This window comes from Solanum lycopersicum, chromosome 12 (genome assembly GCF_036512215.1).
Source record: "Solanum lycopersicum chromosome 12, SLM_r2.1".
Lineage (NCBI taxonomy): Eukaryota > Viridiplantae > Streptophyta > Magnoliopsida > Solanales > Solanaceae > Solanum > Solanum lycopersicum.
Window position 1 is genome coordinate 605,769 of NC_090811.1, and position 21,906 is coordinate 627,674.

The window sequence follows — 21,906 nt, forward strand, 5'->3', positions numbered from 1 at the left end:
GCAGTTCACTCCAATGTGGTAATATAGTAGAACAAATGACATATAATGACAAGTATCAAACTACATAGAATCTTAGTCACATGCCATGAATCAACAATACTTGAATGCATGTCACACATGATCACAAATGCAAATATTAGGTTATCTTATGGAATCACAATTACATACTTTATGGGAAAAATGGCCAAATATGTTAATGGTAGAGTTGACTGCGGAATGAGATATGAAAATGCGATAAAAGTGTAATAATTTATGAGCATTATACCTAGATGATAAAAACATGCCGATAGAAACTTGAAATGATGCAACTTTCGTATTGCATATCCCCTCTGTCTAATTTATATTATGTAACCGATTTGAAATGAGTATTGACCGATGATGTTATTGAGTATTGATCGATGATGTTTATCACTATGTGTTGTTTATACTAATATTACTTTTGCAATGCCACTAAGTATAGTCTGATTGCACGAATTTAGTGATAATTATTATCTCCTACAACCTCTACTACTATTTCCTTATGGAGGGAGCAATGTCTCATTTATTTTATAAAAAAACACAATTAGTTCCCTAGGGCTGTGAGTATTAGTATGTTAGCATTGTAAAATATCTTTAGAGGTTTAAACTAATTTATAATAATTGCTTATGACTTGTTTATATTTTCGCTAAGGTTATAATCAATTCGAAGGTTGAAGACTAGATGGTAGAGCTCGATGGGTTGAGTCTTTGAAAGAATTGAATCTTGATCAACTCAAAATATAAAGGCGAATATCGAATGACTACTTAGCATTATTTGGGCTGCGTATTGGGTCCTTATTACAAATACAAGAGGCCCAGCCCATAAACTTGTTACGGCCCTCCTCCCTCTAAAAACCCTAACTCCCTTTCTTCTTTATTCCATTTCTTCCTCTATTCCCAAAAACTTAGACAGAAGGCGCCGAAATGGGTCGTGTGATCAGAGCACAACGTAAGGGAGCAGGCTCCGTCTTCAAATCTCACACTCATCACCGCAAGGGACCTGCAAGGTTCCGTTCACTTGATTTCGGTGAACGTAATGGTTATCTCAAAGGTGTTGTTACAGAAATTATTCATGATCCAGGTAGGGGTGCACCATTGGCAAGGATGACATTCCGTCATCCTTTCCGTTACAAGCATCAGAAGGAGTTGTTCGTTGCTGCAGAAGGGATGTATACTGGTCAGTTTATTTACTGTGGGAAAAAAGCTAATCTAATGGTTGGTAATGTGCTTGCACTCAGATCTATCCCTGAAGGAGCTGTTGTTTGTAATGTTGAGCATAAAGTTGGTGACCGTGGTGTTTTTGCTAGATGCTCTGGTGATTATGCTATTGTTATCAGTCATAACCCTGATAACGGAACAACTAGGTATGTTGTTACCTCTTTATCGTTTTTTTGTCATTGATTAATCTAAATTTTATTTGTATTTTGGTTTATTGGATACTTAGAAAAGGAATTTCACTATTGGATGTATAATTTTAGAAATGATTTAGTATTTGAGTGAATTGACTTTAACACCTAGAATTCAAGCGTAGTTGATTTGATAATTGCTCCGGTATATGTGATAGCTTAGTATAATCGTAAGTTTGCTTGGAAAGCTTTAATATGCTTGACTTGTAAAGTTTGCTCAGTTTCAAGCAACTGTGCACTGTACTTTATCTGTTTTTTTTCGTGTGAATTACAATTGGAACTTTGTGCATTTGCATTTGATGAAGCATAGTTACTGTTAATTTAGCATCCATGAAGCATACCTGTTTAGTGTTATGGGATAGTTTTGGTGTCGTGATGATTATATGTAGGAAATTCAGGTTAATGGCGTTTTTTATGCTTACTTCTTATTTCCTTTTGCATAAGAAGAATATATCGTAATCTGCTTCATTCGAAGTAGTGAATAAAGTCTGGATATGCTGAAAGGCATACCCGTTGATCAAAATTACATTGATTTTAACTTGACCGTTTGCGTTTCACATGAAACGAAGTAGAAGTATGAGTGTTCGTGTATTAGTAGTCTGTTATGATGTTATATTGCGGTTATCAAGTCTATGGAGTTGATTTTTGAAGTTTGCTCTATTTAATTTTTTCTTGTATTAGGATTAAGCTTCCATCTGGATCCAAGAAGATTGTGCCTAGTGGATGTCGAGCCATGATTGGTCAGGTTGCTGGTGGAGGAAGAACTGAGAAACCAATGCTTAAAGCTGGTAACGCATATCACAAATACCGTGTTAAGAGGAACTGCTGGCCTAAGGTTCGTGGTGTTGCTATGAATCCTGTGGAGCATCCTCATGGTGGTGGTAACCATCAACATATTGGTCATGCCAGTACTGTGCGTCGTGATGCACCACCTGGGCAAAAGGTTGGTCTTATCGCAGCAAGGAGGACTGGTCGTCTTCGTGGGCAAGCTGCTGCTACTGCTGCCAAAGCTGACAAGGCCTAAGATATTAGTTTTGTGTTACTGTTTTCCTTGTTGTGTTTGGATTTTGAGTATTCAGCTACTGTCATCTTTATACTAAGTTAAGTTTAAGTTTTGTTGGGATATTATTTTAGAAGTTTTGTTAAGGACCCTTGCTTACACAACTTTGCCATTTATAAATGTGTTTAGCTTGGCTCATTCTGTTTTCTTTTTCTTCTCTGTTCAAGTGAAACATAATGACAGCTCAATCTCATTATGTTTCCCTTCAATTTTAAGTTATAGTTTCTCTTATTATATACATACATGGACATCATAATTATGTATTTAGCATAATTTAGATCTCTGTAATTATTCTATTATTTAAGTCTTAGTTATTGTGTAGAGTTTATACATTTGTGCCGTCTTTTGTTGCAAAAAAGAACATTTGTTGTTCAACTCAACTTTTGCTCAATTTTAATTGATAGTATTAATGAACTTTACGAAAACGACTTTTAAAACCTCTAGAACGTTAACACGTATTAGCCTGATTAGTTTACCTAAAAACTAGGAACATAATAGCCTGATTAGTTGTCAAAATTGACACATATTAGCATCTGTTGGGAATTTTCGAGAATATTATTGATATATTTAGCTTGTCAAAATATAAAATAGGTATTTGTTGTGATTTTTAACTAAATGATTAATTTATTCATCACCCAATTTAATTAATCAAAATTAATTTAGGTCATTCATTGAAAATTTGACTTAAAGAGAATACAAAATAAAGATACAATGGTAAATGTATATAGTTTCTTGACATATAAATAGAAACAAAATCTTATTGTTCTCATGTAATTATAAGATAAAAGATAAAATAGAATTAGATAAGAAAGACAAAATGAGAATAAAATATTAAAAAATCAATATAATAAAATTTGAATAACAATTAAAACATATATTATATATGAACTAACCATACAATATAACTTTCTAATAATCATCATTCAAACAAGGTGTTAATATTTCTACATATGTATATATAAAAAAACCCACCAAATTTAATGTGTTCTCCTCTAATAGATCTGTGATAGTGTTTCAGTATCTAAACTCCCTATATCCATAATGCCTTACAAGCAGCGGCAGCAGGCAGGATTCCGGTAGCACCGAGAGGTCTCCGGGCAGTTTTCTATTCATTTTCTGCTAATGTACCTTTGTATCAACCGAGGACCGGATATAATCTCCAAAGTTGCTCAACAAATCATCAAGGACGAGATATAATTGTTTATAAGTTTTAACAAATAATATCAAACGATAACTTGAAAAATAAACAACTAAAATTTCAGAAAATTGAAACTACATAACATGAGTATAATTACTTGATCAATCCTATTGTCTGGTTAAGTAATAAAAAAGAAGGCTAACCATCTGTTTCCACATAATGAACAGTAACTCGTTAAAACCAAGCAGACGCAGAGACTAGATTCCGCTCCTTCCACCCCAACAGCATAGCTCCGTCTTTCTCCACCAGTGTATAATGCTCCGAGTAACGCTTCATGAGGTCCTTAATCACTGAATTCACATAAGAGCTCAAAGGATATTGCTGAAAACCTGCCATCATGAACCTGGATTTCCACTTCCCCAATAGCTCGTGACGTTCTACTCTTTCCTTGCCCTCACATGCTATGACATTCACTATATCCCTAGCCAAACAGTGCTGTTCCACATTGATCCGCTCCTTCATGTCCCTTAGTAGGGTCACATCTATGGACTCAAACATTGCATGGTAGTAATCTAGAGCTTCTACAAACCTAGGGAGAAATGGAGCTGTGTTCGTGTTTGATTCTTGCTCCACCAAAGTGACTATCTTGGGGCTAAGCGACTTTATCATCCTAATGAGACCATCTCTAGGGTTATTCACGTCAACGCTCTCATCAGGGGTGTGGTGAAGTTGCAAAGGAAAGTTTACAGCCAGAGCCTCACCAGGCCTTACATCAAGCATATCCCAAGTGATTTCCGGAGCAAAAACTGGCACTGCATGAAACTCAACAGCAATGTTGAATTCCTCAGAAATTGCTGATAGCCGTCTGGCAACTGCAGCCAATCCATCTCCCCGAGCGTACTGTGAAACTGGATCATCAATTCCTGTAATACGTACGTAGGGGGCACCACCGGGTCGTGCTGCAAGAGCTTGTAAGAGAGTCATCCATTGGGTCCCCTGTGCAATTTGGAAGTCTATAATGTGGATGCGATCTTCATTTCTGCATGCTTCTACTATGGCACCATTTGCAGCCATGTAGCCGAACTTTAGGTAAGGACATATTTCATAGAGGATATACATGTAGGAGAACAAGTCCTTACCAGCCGGCTCCTTACACTTTAAACTCCTGTATATGGTAGTTCCAGATAACTCCTTTCTTGCTACGAGGCCTTCTACAATGTAAGCACCAAGACGCTGGATGGGATCTCCAGTAACGGACACAACACTCCTTGCCTTAGCAACCAGTATTTCAAAATCATCTAGCTTGTTTTCAGCAAGAGCTCTGGCGCATGCTATAAGCAGCTGCTTCAGATTGCTAGACGGAACACCCTGCAAGGGCAAGTCCTCCATTACATTGTCTCGCTTATCACTTTGAATTCCATTAAGGATTGAAACTACTGATTGTTGATGACGCACAACTTGGGCTTCCTTGTTCCACGCTTTATACCTCTGACCTGATGTTTGTGCCCCCATATTTTCACCAAGATAAGGGCTGGATTTCATTGCCTCTTTGTCTGGCCCCATTAAAGCAGACTCCAACTGCAGCAGAGTATGTTTCATGTTCCGACTGTAAGGAGCTTCTGGAAGATGATCTTCCGAGGGGCTTGGTCGATGGAAATATTGGTTATAATCCAGTGAGGAACCACTTGAAGAACTAGCACCTGAAAGATTCTCTGTACAGCTGGGCTGCTCCTGGTAATCACTTACTGTGTTGAAGGTCTCAGAGTTAAAATAGTTCACAAGTGGCGAATTTCCTGAATCAAATTTCGATGTACCAAATGGTCTATTCTCTAGAGGACTAACAGTAGGGCATGAAGAATACGACAAATCACTACCGGTCACACCATAAGCAACCAAATGGTGCGAGTCCATACTATACGGCTGTCATTAGCTGCTCTATGCGCAAACTCTTTCTCACTAACACTTAATATCTGCTTCACTGAAATCCACCTGTGAAAAATAAAGAGATCCAACCCACATCAATTACTCAACCCTCTATCATAAGACAATCAAGCTTCCTACTTTTGAGTTAATGGATATACAAAAACAAGGAACAGAACGAAGCTAATTAGTTCTAATCTTACTGCAAATAATTGCCAGATTAGAATCATTTTATGATTTTTAAAGGAAAACCCTGCACCACAGATAGGTAGTTAATTGCCTGTGAAAACATGATGACCATTTCCTCCAAAATCTTAATAGCTTAGTTATGATTAACTTAATTTTCACCCTGTCGGTGACTTTGACTCCCCTCCCATGCCCTCAATTTTCCTCAAAAATAGTACTAATACTAATGAAAAAGTGCCATTTCCTTTCGGTTTCCATTCTAAACAAGCTTTTCAAATAGAATCTCCTGAATATTCGTAACTCCATTCCCTTTTTCTTACAAAAATCCCTAAAAAAATTTTTTACAGTAGATTCACCAAATTAACCAAGCTAGTTCACAGATACAATACCAAAAATTGCTATATAAGTCTATTCAATTATAAAGCTAGTTCACATATGAAAAATGAATCACAAAAACCAAATCATCTTTCAATTTCTGGTTTCATCAACTGTTCGAAAACAAAGAAGATATCAAAATCTGAAAAAAATAAAATACCTGATATAATCTGCAGAAGGAGGAATCTAACTTGTAGATTGATAAAATTTGGAGAAAAATTTAGCAGTGAAATTAGAAATAAGAAATGGAGAAATATATATATAGGGAATTAAAATAAAGAGGAGGAGGATGAAGGGAAGGTGGTCATTGTTAGAACAGCAGTGACGACTGAGATTGAAAAGCTGACCAGCAATTTGGTAGAATGTTCCGCCCTCCTTTCAACTTAGTTTGACGCTCGTGCCATATTTATTATACGCGTTCCGTGCTTCTCTCCGTATTATTAATTTAAATATAATGTGTTTATGTAAAATTATATCGTTATTTTAACATATTTATTTTATTTATTAAATTAGCAATTTGCTCAATTCCTATTAGTAATTGTTTCACGATTATCAACTATCATAAAAATTTACATCAATTACCACACATTATTCAGTCGCTAATATCAATCAACTTCGATTACTATAAGTATTATTAGCCCTTAGCATCAACAATCACTACCACCACAGCTACAAGTGATCTCCTCCCTCCCTCCCTCACTAGCAACCATCAATGTTAGATGTTTCCTTTTTTTAAAAAAAGATTAAAAAATAATTTAATTTTATTTAATTTACATTTTTCACATATTATTTAAGTTAAATTATTTATTAATTATTATATTATATATAAGAGTAGATAAATCATGTAAATTCATTGAAAAGCAAATAATCTTAATTATTTCGTGTTCAAATTTAAAAACAACATCTTAATCATTTAGATATGCATTTAAATTCAGATATCTAACAAGGCTTACGCCTAACCGTAGGGGCAATATGTAACTCTTGCTTTAGAGCAAAACTTAGCTCAGAAGCTTAAAAAAAAACGTATATCTCATAGGCAATAATTTACACTATTTCACTAGATTAACTTATGAAATAGCCTATAACTCTTGTCTTATAAGCTAAACGTAGTCCATGAGCTTCAAAAATAGTGTATGCCTCGTGACCAACAATTTACACTATTTCATTTGGTCTTAACTTATGAGGTACATTATAACTCTTGCCTTAATGGCAAAATTTAGCTCTAAGAGCTTTAAAAAATAACTTACACCTCATTGACAATAAGTTACATTAATTCATCAAGTCTATCGAAAATATGGCTGAAAAGCTTTACAAAAAGATTAATTTATGCCTCATAGACAATAGGTTACACTATGAGATTGTACTCAAATTAATGAACATGAAGAGATGTGATGAAGTGGTCATCAGTTGAGCTGCTCCAAATATCTTGGTTTCGTATTGGCTACCACTCTACAAATATTAAGCACTCAAATTAGTCATAGAAAATCAAGCTATTGCGACATATTTTACTAAAAAATTATTTATTGATCGATGTGTATAATTAAATGAGGAGACATATATTATATGATTTCATTTGTCTATATAATGAACAATATAAATATGCATAAATAACTTTTCATAATATCAGTCGAAAATATCTAATATCATGTACTTAGATGATCGATCAAAGATCCTAATATATATATATATATATTAGGAAAATGTATCCTTTAATATGACCTAAATTGTCATTTACGATAGAGCATGTACAAGGAAATACTTGAATTTGTATAAAGTCGAACAAGTAAAAGCATATCTCATGTGACAATTCACGTGAGATGTCATGTACAACATATGTTTTTACTTGTTTTATATAATGTCAAATAAAACTTCATGACAAATATTCTTAACTTATCAATAACTTTGTGTCGAATCAAATAATGATACAAAATAAGAGGGTGGGAGTAACACTTTTGATAAAATATTAATGGAGAGAGAAATGGTGAAGTGAATGGGGGCTTTCCAAGAATGGACAGACAAATATTGTTTGTTTATCTCCTGAAGTCATATAAAGACAACCAAAGGAGGAATCTCTTAGTCACAAAAGCTATCATCCAAACAGAAAAGTTTGTTTTTTAACCCAAACTTCAATGCTAATAGTTAACCACTCCTCTCTTGAAATCAAACTAAAAATACTAGTGCTTTCTTTTATTGATGATATTGCAAGAAGAAATTTTGTATCATGGAGGAGAATAAGAGTTATTGTGTAACAGGAGGAACAGGCTTCATTGGCTCATGGCTCATTAAATCACTTCTTCAAATGGGCTACAAAGTCCATGCTGCTGTGCGCCATCCTGGTTCATTCTTTTATCCCTTCCTTCTTTCTAAACTAATACAACCCCCCACCCCCAATCAGATGGATTCGTCCGAACTTAGTAAGTTTGGTTTAAATTCTAAATTTGTAGCGAAAAATTTATCATCATCACCTCACGCACTAAATCTTAATTTGATTACAAGTACAATTGAGCCTAGATTCTGAATTTATAATTTACTTAGTATGTATAATTTTTTATTTATAAGAAAACTTCAAATAAAAATTGCTTTTTTAATTTAAAATTTCATAAAAAAAATATGCCCACTAAAGTTTGTATTTTTTGCTGAGCTATGTGAGAACTTACTTTAGCATATACTAGTACTTCAAGAGATATTGATAGGACATGTGAATTCTCTAGTAAAGTAGCATGCCAATATTGATCTAGATAAACATCATGTGTATTAAATTCTTACATACATGTTAAAATTCAGTCCAATTTAATTTTTTAACAACATGTTTAATAATTTTTAATCACTTTTATAATGTTTGGATATGCTAAAAGAAAATTGTTTTAAGAATTTAATTTTAGATCAAAAAATATAAATCCATCAAAACTCCAGCTTGTGTTTTTGGTTTATAATTAATAAGATAACCTTCAATAATATATTCGATATGAAATAGGCCAATGCACTCTCATAAACAAACTCATTTGGTGCACTGTAACTGTATTTCACATCAGAGCGAGTTTGATCCTAGACAAGGGACTGTTTTTTTCCTTTAAAGCAACGGTCCCCCCTTTATGTTCAAATCCTGAGTTGGTCTCTGCTTTTACTCTAAACTCATATGAGTCTGAGTAAGAATGTAATATTTAGATTGAATTTTTGAATATTACAGAGAAGTCATCACATCTATTGAAGCTGGCTGAGGGCAGTGAGATGCTAAGATTATTCAAAGCTGATTTAAGAGAAGAAGGAAGCTTTGATGAAGCAATGAGAGGTTGCATTGGCCTATTTCATGTTGCTGCACCCATGGAATTCTGTCCACCAGCCACAGAAAACGTTGGTAAATATGCTTATCTAAATCGTCATTCGTTCCAAATTTGCTCCTCGATACATTATTTGAAATTGTATAATTTTAACTTGAAGAGAGGTATGTCGAAGAAAATATGATAGAGCCAGCCATCGAAGGGACCTTGAATGTTCTGAAATCGTGCTTGAAATCCAATTCTGTTAAAAAAGTTGTATTCACATCATCAATCAGTACCATCACAGCCAGAGACAACTTTGGGAGATGGAGACCTTTTGTCGATGAATCTTGCAAAGTACCTATCCAACATGTTAAGCACACAAAACCAACTGGTTGGGTAATTCTCTGTCGGACCCTTAAAAAGTAATGCATTATTTGAGCGTATCAAAAGTAGTACTTTCAGTTTTTACATTATTTATCGATTATTATACAGGTTTATGTACTACTAAAGGTTTTGACAGAGGATGCAGCATTTCAGTTTGCAAAAGAAAATGGCATTAATTTGGTTTCAACGATAACACCAACTATAGCTGGTCCATTCCTCACTCCTACAGTTCCATCAAGCATTCAAGTTCTCTTGTCACCAATAACAGGTTTGACATAACTCAGTAACTAACGCACCTACAATACTTGTTAACACGTCTTTTAATTTTTTTATAGATGATCCTGATATGTTAGCTATACTCACCGCTGTAAACACAAGAATGGGATCAATAGCATTAGCTCATATAGAGGATATATGTCGCGCCCACATATTCCTCATGGAGAATATTAAAGCACAAGGACGATATATATGTTGTGCTCAGAGTTGGGCATTGTCTGAAGTTATCGATCACCTTAAAAACGAGTATCCTTACCTTGATGCAGAGAGGTTATTCCATTCGATTTCTACTGCAATAATTAAATCCACATGAAGTTTATATATAGTCTAATTATCTGTGTTACAGGCGCGGAGGACATGATTCAGTGATCCCCTCGGAGATTTCATCAAAGAAATTGAGAGGACTCGGATTTTCTTTCAAGTATGAAATCAACGATATCATAAGAGATACAATTACTAGTTGTATACATCATGGATTCTTAGCCTCAATTCAAAAGTAAGAATTGCAAATTACATGTACCAAAACCTTAACTCTTACTTTGATGTATCAGTATACTCCTTTTAATATCAATGAAGTAGAAAATCTTATTATTTTTTTAAGATCTTATAGTAGTTTCTTAAAATTTTGATCTTTCATCTATAGCCTTTGTTATATTTTCGGATAAAAAATTTCCCAACCGTTGTACCCTCAAAGAGTGTCAAAAATCTGTTTCTCTCCTAGTCATGTCCCCATTTTTTGATAATAAACTCACGTTTAACTAAAATTATAATTTTATTTTTTTAAAATACATTAATTTACGAAGAAGATAGGAGTTTATTACACGTAAACCCTTTATTTACTAGGACTAGGAATAATATTGTATTAGTATACAAAAAAAACGTAATTATGGAAATAATGTAACTTTAAATTTTGTATTCCAATTACGCAAAGGAATCCTTTTCTCAGTTGAAAACGAATTTTTCAACTCATTATATATAGGACCTATTCTTATACAATTTTTTCTCATTCTTCATTCTTCAAAATTCAAAATTCCAGAGAATTTATAATCATGATTACAACAGATAAACGTTGGATTAAACAATATGTTCTTGGTGTTGGATGTAACGGCCCTGTTTATTTAGCAACACATTCTTCTGCCAAAAATTATTCAGAAGCTGTAGCTGTTAAATCTGCTGAAATTGGCACAGATGAATGCTCTGTTCTACGTGAAGAAGCAAAAATTTTGAACAAATTAAAAGGTTCTCCTTATATAATTCGATGTTTCGGAGAAGACCAAAGCACTGAATACTCAAAGTATACGTATAATCTGTTGCTTGAATGCGCCCATAGCGGCACATTACTAACTTTCATACTCTGGAATGGAAAAATTTCCGAACAAGTTGCAGCGATCTATGCTTATCAACTCTTGATGGGTATCCGTCACATTCATAACAAAGGGTATATCCACGGCGATATTAAATTAACCAACATACTTATTTATCCGGACAACAAGTTGATTAAAATTGCTGATTTTGGATGTGCCAAAGAAGAAAAAAGTCGTGCGCATCAAGTTTTCGATATTTGTTCGGTTGGGTGCGTTGTTGCAAAGATGCTGACCGGAAAGGGCAGCTGGTATGCGGAACAGATTGATGAATATAAACGTCAGATTTGGGGATTTGATACGGGGGATGAACAGTTTATAGATATTGGTCTTTCTAAAATGGCTGAAAATTTCGTGATAGGCTGTTTGCTTTGTGATGTTCCTGGTGGATTATTGAGTGTGGATGAATTGATTAATCATCCTTTTATTCAGAACGTAATTAGTACTGAGAATGAACATCACATGATGAATACTCATAATCCTTTTGGTGATTACTGGGTTTTAGAGCGTGATTTGTTTAGTACAACTTATGACGAATGGAAAGCCAAAATAAGGAGATCCATCAATGCTCAAAGAAAACAAGGATATACTTAGCGGCTTATCACTACGTACGGTGTTATCTCCTTCTTCAATAGTATTTTCTTTTTGCTTCGACTATAATATAATAATATTATTATTATTTTTTTGCATATGAATCTGCCTTTAAAATTTGATTAGTCATTCCATTAACAAAAAAACACACACAATAATCTTCCATCAATATTAAATGACAAACGCATAAATAGAACTTGCATCAATACTTAATGACAATCACATTTTTAATTTTTTGGGGAGTTTTCTAATTGACCCTTGAGCAAACTTTTCTAATTTCACCTTGATTTCCAGTAAGGACTTGAACTCTTCCCATTTTGACCATAGATTCACCAAAATCCTTAAAGAAAGTAGATCCATATTGATTAATTCCTTGTTTCTTGAGATAATCTTTGGTTTCACTATCATCAAGTAAAGCTGAATCAGAAGTAAAAAGTCCTCTTCTTTTAGCCACAAGCTTATAATAAGAAGTATCAAATGTCCTAACACTTCCAGGGTCCATTTCCACAAGGGTATTTTGGTCATTTGGTAAACACTTTTTTTTCAAATTTTTTATATAGTTGGGATCCAATGAGGGATCTGTATCTCCTTTACCAGTAAAGTTGTAAATACGGTTGTTGAATGATGAGCAATGTGAGATTCCAATTGTGTGAGAACCTGTTTAAGTGGTGAATTCAAAAAATTTACTATAAGAATGAATTTATCATAATATAAAGAAGTAAATGTAAGAAAAAGTCAAGTAAAGAATTTCGCATATGCAACTTAAAACTTTAGAAGCATTAATTAATGATTTAATTACCTGATAATACAACAAGGTCCTTAACACTTAATCCTCTTTGCAAGAATCCTTGTTTCAATGATGTTATGTTTGCAAAAGGAGGAATTAAATTAAATAATGCTTCTGTTATATTTGACACACTTCCATCTCTTCGTCCTGTTTCAACTTCCCATGATGGTCCCTTCACCTGATCGATCACGTTTAAATTAATACAAAATAAAAATAAAAAGAAACCATAATGTGCATCGTTAATGTAAATAATATTTATATCATCGCGAAATTTTATTTGTTATAACGTAATTAAGTCACCACGAATTTTCCTAGTAGCGAGTGTTAGATTCGGTGGAAAATGAATCTGTGACACAATTTTCCCACTTATCCACAATCAAAAAAATCCTTCTTATAGTGAGTGATGTGCTAGTATAAAAATATGAATGGTGTGTAAATAATATTTACATGCATCTTAATAAAAGGTAACATATTTTGTTTTCTAAGATTTCAAATCTATATTTTAAGAACATTTACATATAAGTATCTTTTGGATAATGACTTAATAATATATGTAACATTTATATATATATATATATATATATATATATATATATATATATATATATTTATATTTATTTATTTTGACGATATATATGACTTAAACTTAAATTTAACATATATATATATATATATATTTATTTACCGCAACGGTGACATCTCTTGCAACTAGAGCAACAATATCTGCACAAGAAACAACGCCAGGGCAAGATTTTTCAAGAGCAGTCTTCACTTTATCAATAATTTGATATCCTCTAAGGCTTAAATTTGGGATTGAATCTTTCTCAGCTTGTTTTGTTGGGGAATCCAACAGAACTGATCCATCACAACCCTGTCAAAATATACGAGAAATACCTAATTAAGAATATTTGAAACGATGAAAATTATATTTTTCACGAAAAAACTTTGAAAAACTAGTAATATTTTTTTCACATTTGATTAATGAGTGAAAAATACTTTTTGAAACGAAATATATGTGAAAGATTGATCAATGGAACTATATATTGAGTAATGAATATCAATAATAACGTCTAAAGTGCTAGTGATACAAGAAAATACACTACCATAATCTTTTCATAGAAAGCATATACTGTAACAAAAAAAATACTAATTAATTTTGCATATACATACCCTAACAAAACAATCATGATAGTGCATTCTCAACAAAGGGGCAGCAAGGCTAGGGACTCTTGATATAACATCATCAATAATTCCCTTCACTATTAATTCAACATGAGGACATGTTTTGTGATAAAATCCTACTTTGAGTACTTCTCCATTTGCATGGTTTGAACCAAATGCAATAAGGAAAAAAGTCAATGAAATCAACAAACAATTTGAATTGTTAATTGCCATTTCAATTATGGTTTGAAGAAAATGCAAAGAGGTTCCTCTCCTTTTATATATACTTAGTATAGTTAAGATTTGTATTTTTTTTTTTATTACATAATTAATTAGATATGAAGTAGTCGTGAAGAGATGTAAGAACGTGGGTTCTTTTAACATTTTTTTTAAAAAATTTATGTTACTAGTTGAATTGAAGTCCTAATTGAATCATAAAAATTATTTTTATATTTCCATAAACAACCTACTCATCAAATTATGGTTTTATTATTAATGTCTAAGACGAGGAGGCCGTGAGGATATTCTTATTTGATATAAGGGATAAAGATTAATAATACTTACGTGATAAAATATGATTATTTTTTTTAATTGTCTAAATAAATAATATGAAATTAAAGGTAAAAGTAATACAACTACTAACCATGATAGTATATTCCAAATATTAATTATTTCAATATAACTTATTCGCAAAGGCAAACAGTCCCTTCAACGATATAAATTTGTGATACAACTACGTACTAAAATATGTTCCTATTAGCCTCCACTTAGAACAGCTAATTTGAAACTGTGATTTTTTCAGTACTTTAAGTATTAATCAAAAGATAAAATGATTAGTTTTGTAGTTGACTTTAATGGTAACATGCCACTTATCAGTTAATCAAATAATTTATAATTTATTCTGACAGCTAGACGGCAATAGAATTATATGTGGATGTTATAAACAATTATTTTAGAGTTCATGATTAGGTGAAGGTGATAACTAAGGTGTTATTCATTTTTGAACATTTAACATCTATGATGGTTATTTGGTAACAAACAATTTATGCAAGATCGGTGATTCAAAGTAAAAAATTATATAAATAATAATATATTGGTTATAATCCTATAAATGAGATTTAAAAATAGTAAGATATGCCCTAGCCTTATGAATTAAGAAATATATATGTATATATCATAAAGTTAAAACAATAATACTTAACTCATATAAAGAATTTGAGAGGTTGATATATATAATGGTATGAATATAGTGTTGTGTTTGAAATTTGAAGAAGACACACACAAAAAAAAAGAAAAATTAACCTTTTTGTAAACATACAACAATAAGTTTTACATAATGTTGAAGCACATTTCGGAAGACTTCAGACTATTGATAATATGATAACAAAACTTGTGAAAGGGAAATGAAAAAAAATATAGAAATAATAATGTGGGTTCATATTAATCGTCACGATATTAATTAGCAACAATATAGACAGCTCTCTCTCTATAAAATTTACTTTTGATTCTTCAATTCACTTTTGAACTTTGAGATGGAGCGGAATTGAAACTTGCACAACATAATATTTTTTCCGTCTCATTTTATGCAGTATAATTTGGATTTCAAGAGATAAACGAGTTTTTCTTTATCATAGTTTTGATCATATGACTTTCAAATATTTTAAACCATAAATTATCATACTATTAAAATCTATAAAAAAATATTTTTAGAAAAAACTTAGTAATTTCATATTCGAATTCATAATTAAAATTAAAATATTTGACTGCCGGAATGTAACAAAGGAAATAGTCCTTTTTTCCCTTTTGGTTAATAAATATGTTTATTCTTGATTATTTTTGTTCCCTCTTGTGTGTTTTTTTAACTAACAAGGTTGACAAAGAAATCTCACGAGTTGGGCCAATTCAAGTTGTGGACTTTGGAATAAGACTAGTGTAAGAAAGTCGAAGCATTTAGGCAATAAACGCTATCGGTTTCTGAGTCTTAAAATTCACCGTTAATAAATATTAGATGATCATATTCATCGAAGTTAAAAGATAAAAGAAAAAATTACTTAATATTTTTATTATTTTATTAACGGTTAAGCCATATCCTTATCTCGTTTTAATTGTACAAATTTAACACTTTAACTAATAAAATAATCATCTAAATATCTTTAATTTTGTATTCACATCAGCATTTAATATACACTACACATAATAAAAACTAGTTGAACTATTTAATTGTCAATTCAAACTAAATTAATGTCTAAATATACACTTTTAAAATTAGAGTTCTTTACTTTATTAGTCAAGACAAAATTTAATATGTTGATTGTTTTATGCTTATTTCTGAGAATTGATTCAAAATAATCCATTAATTAAATTTTATTTTTAGTCATTTCAATCCTTTAAATTTGTCAAAAGTTGGCCGTTTTAATTTTAGTCTCCGTCAAATATTTTTCTAAAAAATATTATGGCAAGTTAGCATAAATATTGCATACGCTCCTTCAACTAATCCACTTTTCTGCCTAACTTTCTTGTCTTTATATATATATAACACATTTAATGTCACATAAATCTTCATCATTCAACTTTTTCTTAATAATTAAGAAAACCTTAGGAAGGTTTTATTAATATTAAACTTTGGTTAACACATTTGGTTTATTACTACTATAGATTGTGATTCTACGTTTTCTTTTATATTCTTCAAAATTTAGTTATACATATAATTATCTGAATTCAAACTTTATAATACAGGATTGCAACTATGATCAAGGATGCAAACTTATCAACACTTCACAATTTCTTCCACAAAAGGTGCTCTTATATAACTCTCTCCTAATATACGTGTGTCATAATTAAGATGATAAGAGTCATTTTAAAAAAAAATCTTAATCGTGATTTTGAATTTAAAAACTATTTTAGAAGTACTTGTAGATACTAAATTTTATGAGACTCTATAAACACAAATTCAATTTTAGTCGGGGTTCATTGTATACTCTAAATCCTAACTTATGTCTATATGAAAAAATTAGAACGTGTTTCAATATTTTAGGAAAAATCTGTTTTCCGTAGCATTTTACAGTTTTTCACAGAAGAAAATAGATGGAAAAAAAATATTTTTTATATCACAAATTTATAGTAGATTTAATAGTACAAATTAAGTTGTTATTGTTTCATGGGCATCATGACAATTTACATTTAAATTTTTGAACCATATGGGCTTTTTGGTTTTTGCAGTTATGAAGCACTTATTATAGATTGTGAAGCTGAAAACTATTTGAAAGATTATTACATTCCTGATTACATACTTGTACCAGAAAAGGAAATAGAGAATGGCTATGAAGTAGCTTCTTGTCCTGTATTAGTATTTATCAACTCCAAAAGTGGTGGTCTATTAGGAGGACAACTTCTTTTCACATTTGGTACTCTTCTTAACAAAAATCAGGTAAATTTCTCATGTTATATGACTCTATTTAATTGAATGCGACGTTAAAGTGTTTTGCCTTTCGGTTCCTGTTACTATCTGTTGTTACTTGTACTCTGATTATTTTCTTTTAATTATTGTTCTGTTACTATCTGTTGTATCTTGTACTTCTGTTATTTCTTTTCCTTGAGCCGAGGGTCTATCATAAACAATCTATGATTGGGGTAAGGTGTGCGAGTGCTCTGCCCTCTCTAGACTCCATTTTGTGGGACTATAGTGAGTGTGTTGTTATTCTTGGTATGCATATGCATTTCTCATTTCTTCACACACATAAATTCAAAGTTTTTTGAGCTCTTTCTGTAGTACAAGATATCGCGATCTTCCAAAGTGTTCAATGTGGAAATGACTGTTTTTCAGGTATTTGATTTGGGAGCAAAGGCTCCTGACAAAGTTCTACATCAATTCTACTCCAATATAGAAAAGCATAAGCAAAATGGAGATAGCTCGTCTTATGAGATCGAAAGGAGATTGAGAATCATAGTGAGTTTAGTAATTAGTTGAAGTATTACTTATGTTTTATTCGTTGCGATATATCTGAGGTATATTTACTCACCTCTAGGTGGCAGGTGGGGATGGAACAGCAGGTTGGATTCTTGGTGTTGTATCAGATCTAAAATTAGCTCATCCACCTCCGATTGCAACCGTGCCATTAGGAACAGGAAACAATCTGCCTTTTGCGTTTGGCTGGGTAAGATATGTACTAAGATCACATTTATCATCTTGTATAACTAACAATATATGCTACATATGACATCAAACATGTTGCGATAGTTCACTCTTGAGTTAATGACTGTCTTTCGTGTGATTCAAAAAGCTTATGGTCTAAATGTAGAATAATAGCACTTGTGCTTAGAGACAAATCTAACATATAACTAATAAGTGCTTTGTTATTATTTATGTTAGTCAAACTCCTTTGTAGAACACTCTTATAGGTAGCGTAATGATTAATTTTTCATCTCCTTGAGAATTTGTCTAATGATTGCAGGGAAAAAAGAATCCTGGTATTAACTGCCAGTCCGTGAAGTCGTTCCTGAATCAAGTGAAAAATGGAAAAGAAATGAAAGTTGACAGGTAACTTGGTTTTACTTGCATAGTGAATTTGAAGGTTCCCTGACTCTTTTGCTACCTGTGTCTGGCTGGAATTTCATGAATCTCTACAATGCACGCACAAGTTTTTTTTCTTCTTAATATAGATGTTGATAAATCCGAAATGACATGATGGTTATTGTGTTTCATCAGCTGGCATATTGTAATGAAAATGAGGGCTCCTAAAGAAGGTTCTTGTGATCCTATTGCACCTCTTGAGCTACCACATTCATTGCATGCTTTTCGCGGTGCGCCTCAAGCTGATACTTTGAACAAGGTATCAAATTCTTCAATCCATTTTCTTATGTAGTGTATTATGCAGCTAGAAATGTATACCAGCAAAGAGAATCAAATTCTTCAGTCAATTTTCTTATACGGTGAATTCTGCTTATTTTCAGGAAGGCTATCATGTATTTCGGGGAGGATTTTGGAACTACTTCAGCATAGGTAAGAATTGTAATCTATCTTTTGAATTACATCTTCAACTGATCTTTACAATATTGTATTACTCCATTTTGGCATTTTCTAGTCCAGAAGAAACATTTTCAGTTGGTATACATATAGCCTGTTTTAGCAAACAGTTATGAGACTAGATTGGTTTTATGACACCATTGTATATGTTGGTGAAAGCTAAAACCAACAGTATATCTATACTAAAAGCTGTATTTCAGAGATCTACATTTCGTAGAAACACTTCATATTGAATCTGTTCAGCAGTGAGATCTTTCCTAGTGTGGCCGATTTGATCAAGAGCTTAATTCTTGCGTTATCTGGTGTAATATTAATATTTTCATTCCTGAGTTGAAGTTTTTCACTTTTTTCCGTCAACTTGTAGGAATGGATGCTCAAGTTTCACATGCATTTCACAGCAAGAGGAAGCTCCATCCAGAAAAGTTCAAACACCAGTTGGTTAATCAGGTCCTTATTGTCATTTGGAATATGGTGTTATAATCTTATATTTTCCTACATGTTGTTTAATCTTTATGTACTTCAACTCTTGATCCTTTTGTCTTTTCATTTGTTCAATTACTTTTATATGAAATATCTGATGGTCTTTTCTCTTTGTTCACCATTTGTTTAGAGGAATTATGCAAAGCTTGTCTGTAAACAAGGATGGTTTTGCACTTCTTTCATGCACCCATCGTCAAGGTTAGTTTTATAGTCAAGGTTAACCTATATGTATATCGTTGCTCGTATCATTTATTTCCTTCATTATTTGAACACATACCATTACCTCTCTCCCTGCCCATACGACACCATGGTTTGGGAAATAACTTTTAGCAATTGTGAACTTCGAGAACCCTCCTTTAGATGAAAACCTTGTATTGATACTGATTCTAGTACAGTATCAGTAATTTTCTCTTGTTCTTCATAGTGAATAGTGGTTGTTGTGTAGCGCCAACATTTTGCCTATGGCAAGACCTATGAGGGGGATGAAGTGGCTTGGGTCAGAGTCAACGATAGAACATGGCACTTGCTTAATTGGTTCTCTTAGTTTAGAAATAAAGTTGTGCCTTTGCTATTAGCTATAACTTTTTGCATAATGGTAGCACTTGATCCTAATAAGTAGTATCAGAGTCAAAATCACAAATTCAATTTCCAAGAGCAACATGTTGCATGAGGCAGGTGTTGAGAGAGGGGGATTGTTAATGCCAACATTCTACCTATGGCAAGACCCCATGAGAGGGGTTGGAGTGGCACGGGTCATAATCATAAATCATAAATCAAACAGCGCTTGGTTGGTGAGATTAGTTAAGAATAAAGTTGTGCCCTTACTATCAACTTTGTCTGTTCTGTGTTACATTTAGTATGTGAAGATAATGATGACTGTAACATTGCCTCTCTTAATAACTACAGTATCATTTCAAACTAAACATATTGATCGAATCTGTTTCTGCGCGCAGAAACATTGCTCAGTTAGCAAATGTCAAAATAATGAAAAGATCAGGTGAATGGATAGACCTACACATTCCTAGCAGGTAGTAATATGGTTCTCTATTACCTACTGCATTACTTTCGCGCCTTTTTCTTAACCATATCTGTGGTTCGATATGCAGCATTAGGTCTATTGTCTGCCTTAATTTGCCCAGCTTTTCGGGTGGACTTAATCCTTGGGGAAAACCTAACAAGCAGAAGCTGCATGAGGTTAGTTTCGATTTTCTTTAACTATCCTCTTCCAAAATGTGTCAATAATGTAAAACATTTTCTGTACTTTAAACAGAGGGATCTTACTCCTCCATATGTTGATGATGGTCTACTTGAAGTTGTTGGTTTTCGCGATGCTTGGCATGGACTTATTTTGTTTACTCCAGGAGGGCACGGAACACGTCTTGCACAGGTTGTTAATTCAATATAAACATGTTTCATTGGTTAATATGTTCTTACTGATCGATCGTTAGATCATAGATGTACAATGTTCATCTCTATTCTACTGTTTTTTTAGGCGAATAGAATACGATTTGAGTTTCACAAGGGTGCTAGTGAGCATACATTTATGAGAATGGATGGGGAACCATGGAAACAACCACTTCCTAAAGATGATGACAAAGTTGTTGTAGAAATCTCTCATTTTGGTCAAGTGAACATGCTTGCTACTCCACATTGTCTATCGAAAAGTATCAATGTTCCTATAACAGATAAAAGTTTTTTTGAACATGACTTGGTGGAGGAGAGGAGAAAGTTAGGTGCAGCGCATAGTTTCCGAATTCCAGATGATTCCGATATAAAACAGAGTTAACTAGTACATGTGTTGTAGAGGCGTTTCCGTGAATTGTTATGCTGGAAATTACAGTTATAGGAAAGAAAAAAGAAGGTTAATTAGGCCTTTAGAATTGTTAGCTTACATACAACAATTGTAGCATACTAGACAAGTAAAAATGTAAACCAATACAGTAGGACTTTTTATTATGACATTCGAGTGTCTTTTTGAATAATGTTTTCAACTATAAAAGCTTGTTATCTGTAATTCTTTATGAAGTTCTTGTATGTGTAACAAATATGACTAATTTACATTTTCTTTTTAAAAGGATTAGATTTATGGACCAACCGTATTCTGGTTAAACAAGTTTTTTTTAATAAGGTCAAAATATTACTTCCTCTTTCCAAATTTGTTTGCTATAATAAATTATAATTTACCTGATACAGAGTTTTATTAAATAATTAATGGCAAGGTCTAGGAAAATATTAATTATATTTTTTTTAATTTAATAAAATAATCAACTAATATAAAAAATTATTTTTTATATAATAATCAACTAATATTGAATAAATGAAATAGTATAACACAAGTTAGATATAAAATAATTCATAATAAAGAACACTTCTTTTTTACATGGTATAAATTTAAATATATCAAACTTTAATATAATACGAGACACTAAATAAAAAAGCAAATCAAACAAACTAAAAACAAAAAACAACAGTATAACACT

General features: G+C 32.4%; 5 protein-coding genes across 7 annotated transcripts; 3 read left to right on the top strand and 2 right to left on the bottom strand.

The window, feature by feature from the left end:
* The first annotated feature begins 829 nt into the window (after positions 1 to 829).
* Positions 830 to 2,622, top strand: LOC101265004 (large ribosomal subunit protein uL2). Its single transcript, XM_004251440.5, has 2 exons — positions 830 to 1,382; positions 2,106 to 2,622. Exons 1-2 carry the CDS (start codon positions 943 to 945, stop codon positions 2,446 to 2,448), a joined length of 783 nt encoding a protein of 260 aa, XP_004251488.1. The 5' UTR covers positions 830 to 942; the 3' UTR covers positions 2,449 to 2,622.
* A 715-nt stretch (positions 2,623 to 3,337) lies between these two features.
* Positions 3,338 to 6,558, bottom strand: LOC101055602 (Hop-interacting protein THI039). Of its 2 annotated transcripts, XM_010315323.4 has the most exons (2): positions 6,264 to 6,558; positions 3,338 to 5,611 (listed from the first exon to the last, which is right to left on the bottom strand). In XM_010315323.4, the coding sequence occupies exon 2, from the start codon at positions 5,531 to 5,533 to the stop codon at positions 3,857 to 3,859; it is 1,677 nt and encodes a 558-aa protein (XP_010313625.1). In that variant the 5' UTR covers positions 5,534 to 5,611; positions 6,264 to 6,558; the 3' UTR covers positions 3,338 to 3,856. The 2 variants fall into 2 exon arrangements, with proteins under 2 accessions (XP_010313625.1, NP_001266225.1); NM_001279296.1 differs by lacking the exon at positions 6,264 to 6,558 and having other exon boundaries at positions 3,857 to 5,533.
* Positions 6,559 to 8,162: 1,604 nt separating this feature from the next.
* LOC101265310 (putative anthocyanidin reductase) lies at positions 8,163 to 10,623 on the top strand. 2 transcript variants are annotated; one of them, XM_004251441.5, is made up of 6 exons: positions 8,163 to 8,439; positions 9,291 to 9,458; positions 9,542 to 9,759; positions 9,856 to 10,015; positions 10,083 to 10,293; positions 10,370 to 10,623. In XM_004251441.5, exons 1-6 carry the CDS (start codon positions 8,325 to 8,327, stop codon positions 10,521 to 10,523), a joined length of 1,026 nt encoding a protein of 341 aa, XP_004251489.1. In that variant the 5' UTR covers positions 8,163 to 8,324; the 3' UTR covers positions 10,524 to 10,623. The 2 variants fall into 2 exon arrangements, with proteins under 2 accessions (XP_004251489.1, XP_010313655.1); XM_010315353.3 differs by having other exon boundaries at positions 8,179 to 8,517.
* A 1,458-nt stretch (positions 10,624 to 12,081) lies between these two features.
* Positions 12,082 to 14,173, bottom strand: LOC101265614 (peroxidase 27). Its single transcript, XM_004251442.5, has 4 exons — positions 13,933 to 14,173; positions 13,448 to 13,633; positions 12,775 to 12,940; positions 12,082 to 12,632 (listed from the first exon to the last, which is right to left on the bottom strand). The coding sequence occupies exons 1-4, from the start codon at positions 14,155 to 14,157 to the stop codon at positions 12,223 to 12,225; spliced, it is 987 nt and encodes a 328-aa protein (XP_004251490.1). The 5' UTR covers positions 14,158 to 14,173; the 3' UTR covers positions 12,082 to 12,222.
* Positions 14,174 to 16,447: 2,274 nt separating this feature from the next.
* LOC101253668 (diacylglycerol kinase 1-like) lies at positions 16,448 to 21,440 on the top strand. The gene is made up of 14 exons (XM_019211330.3): positions 16,448 to 16,526; positions 16,660 to 16,719; positions 17,143 to 17,350; positions 17,747 to 17,869; positions 17,949 to 18,077; positions 18,375 to 18,460; positions 18,629 to 18,752; positions 18,874 to 18,922; positions 19,311 to 19,393; positions 19,557 to 19,624; positions 20,380 to 20,454; positions 20,533 to 20,620; positions 20,697 to 20,813; positions 20,919 to 21,440. Exons 1-14 carry the CDS (start codon positions 16,468 to 16,470, stop codon positions 21,210 to 21,212), a joined length of 1,563 nt encoding a protein of 520 aa, XP_019066875.2. The 5' UTR covers positions 16,448 to 16,467; the 3' UTR covers positions 21,213 to 21,440.
* The last annotated feature ends 466 nt before the right edge of the window (positions 21,441 to 21,906 follow it).